The 928-nt window shown below is 63.6% G+C and overlaps 1 protein-coding gene across 1 annotated transcript in view; it reads left to right on the top strand.

Moving 5' to 3' along the window:
- Positions 1-924, top strand: part of NAV1 (neuron navigator 1) — a gene marked incomplete at both ends in the record, with an annotated part of 12,548 nt that extends 11,624 nt beyond the window's left edge. The window contains 2 exon segments of the mRNA XM_010188962.1: positions 72-269; positions 847-924. Coding sequence (XP_010187264.1) covers positions 72-269; positions 847-924 — 276 coding nt within the window.
- Positions 925-928: the final 4 nt, after the last annotated feature.

The raw sequence follows: 928 nt of genomic DNA on the forward strand, positions 1-928 counted from the left end.
GTTCCGGGGCGCGCGGGCCTGCCACTGCACTGGCTCTGGAGAGGTGGCTGTCACTTGCCCCCTGCCCGCAGGTCCACGGACAGAAGGCAGCCTGGGAGGACCCCGTGGAGTGGGTGCGGGACACCCTGCCCTGGCCGTCGGCGCAGCAGGACCAGTCCAAGCTCTACCACCTGCCCCCCCCCACCATCGGCCCCCACAGCACCGTTTCCCCTCCCGAGGAGCGCACCGTCAAAGACACAACACCCAGCTCCCTGGACGCGGACCCTCTGGTACGGCCCTGCTGCGCCGGGCACTGGGAGGTGGGCCAGGAGTACGGGTAGAGGCAGGAGAGCAAGGTGGAGCTTCGCTTTCCCCATTACTTTTTGGTGTAAAAGGCCTTGTTTGGGGATGCAGGAGGAGTTTTGCCCTCATGGAGGGAGCAGTGGGTGCGGGATGGTGGCACTGGCACGCTGCACATTGGGGCACAGCGTGATGTGCCAGCGCATGGGAATGGTGTGGTGCTCCGTGAGGCATTGTGTCCAAATGCAGAGCCACATACAGGCACACATGTGGGGCTTGCACGTGTGTGTCCCCCTGTGTCACCCGCAGAGGTCACAGCAGACACAGACGATGGCAGCTGATGGGCCAGGGCTTCTCTCCCTGCACTGCTTTGCCTTGCTCAGCCTTGGGCATCCCGGCTGTGCCCAAGCCCAGATCCTGGTGACAGGGAGGGATTTGCAGCATCTCTGGGATTTGCTTTACCTCCAAGGAGCTTTTTGGGGTGGCTGGTTTGTGTGGGAGTGCACGGAGGGCCTCCGTGGACCTCTTGTCCCCTTGGGGCCTGGTGGCATGCTGCTGTCCCCACAGATGGCCATGCTGCTGAAGCTCCAGGAAGCCGCCAACTACATTGAGTCTCCGGACCGCGAGACCATGGTGGATCCCGACCTGC

The sequence above is a fragment of the Mesitornis unicolor genome, unplaced genomic scaffold (genome assembly GCF_000695765.1).
Source record: "Mesitornis unicolor isolate BGI_N332 unplaced genomic scaffold, ASM69576v1 scaffold37367, whole genome shotgun sequence".
Classification (NCBI taxonomy): domain Eukaryota; kingdom Metazoa; phylum Chordata; class Aves; order Mesitornithiformes; family Mesitornithidae; genus Mesitornis; species Mesitornis unicolor.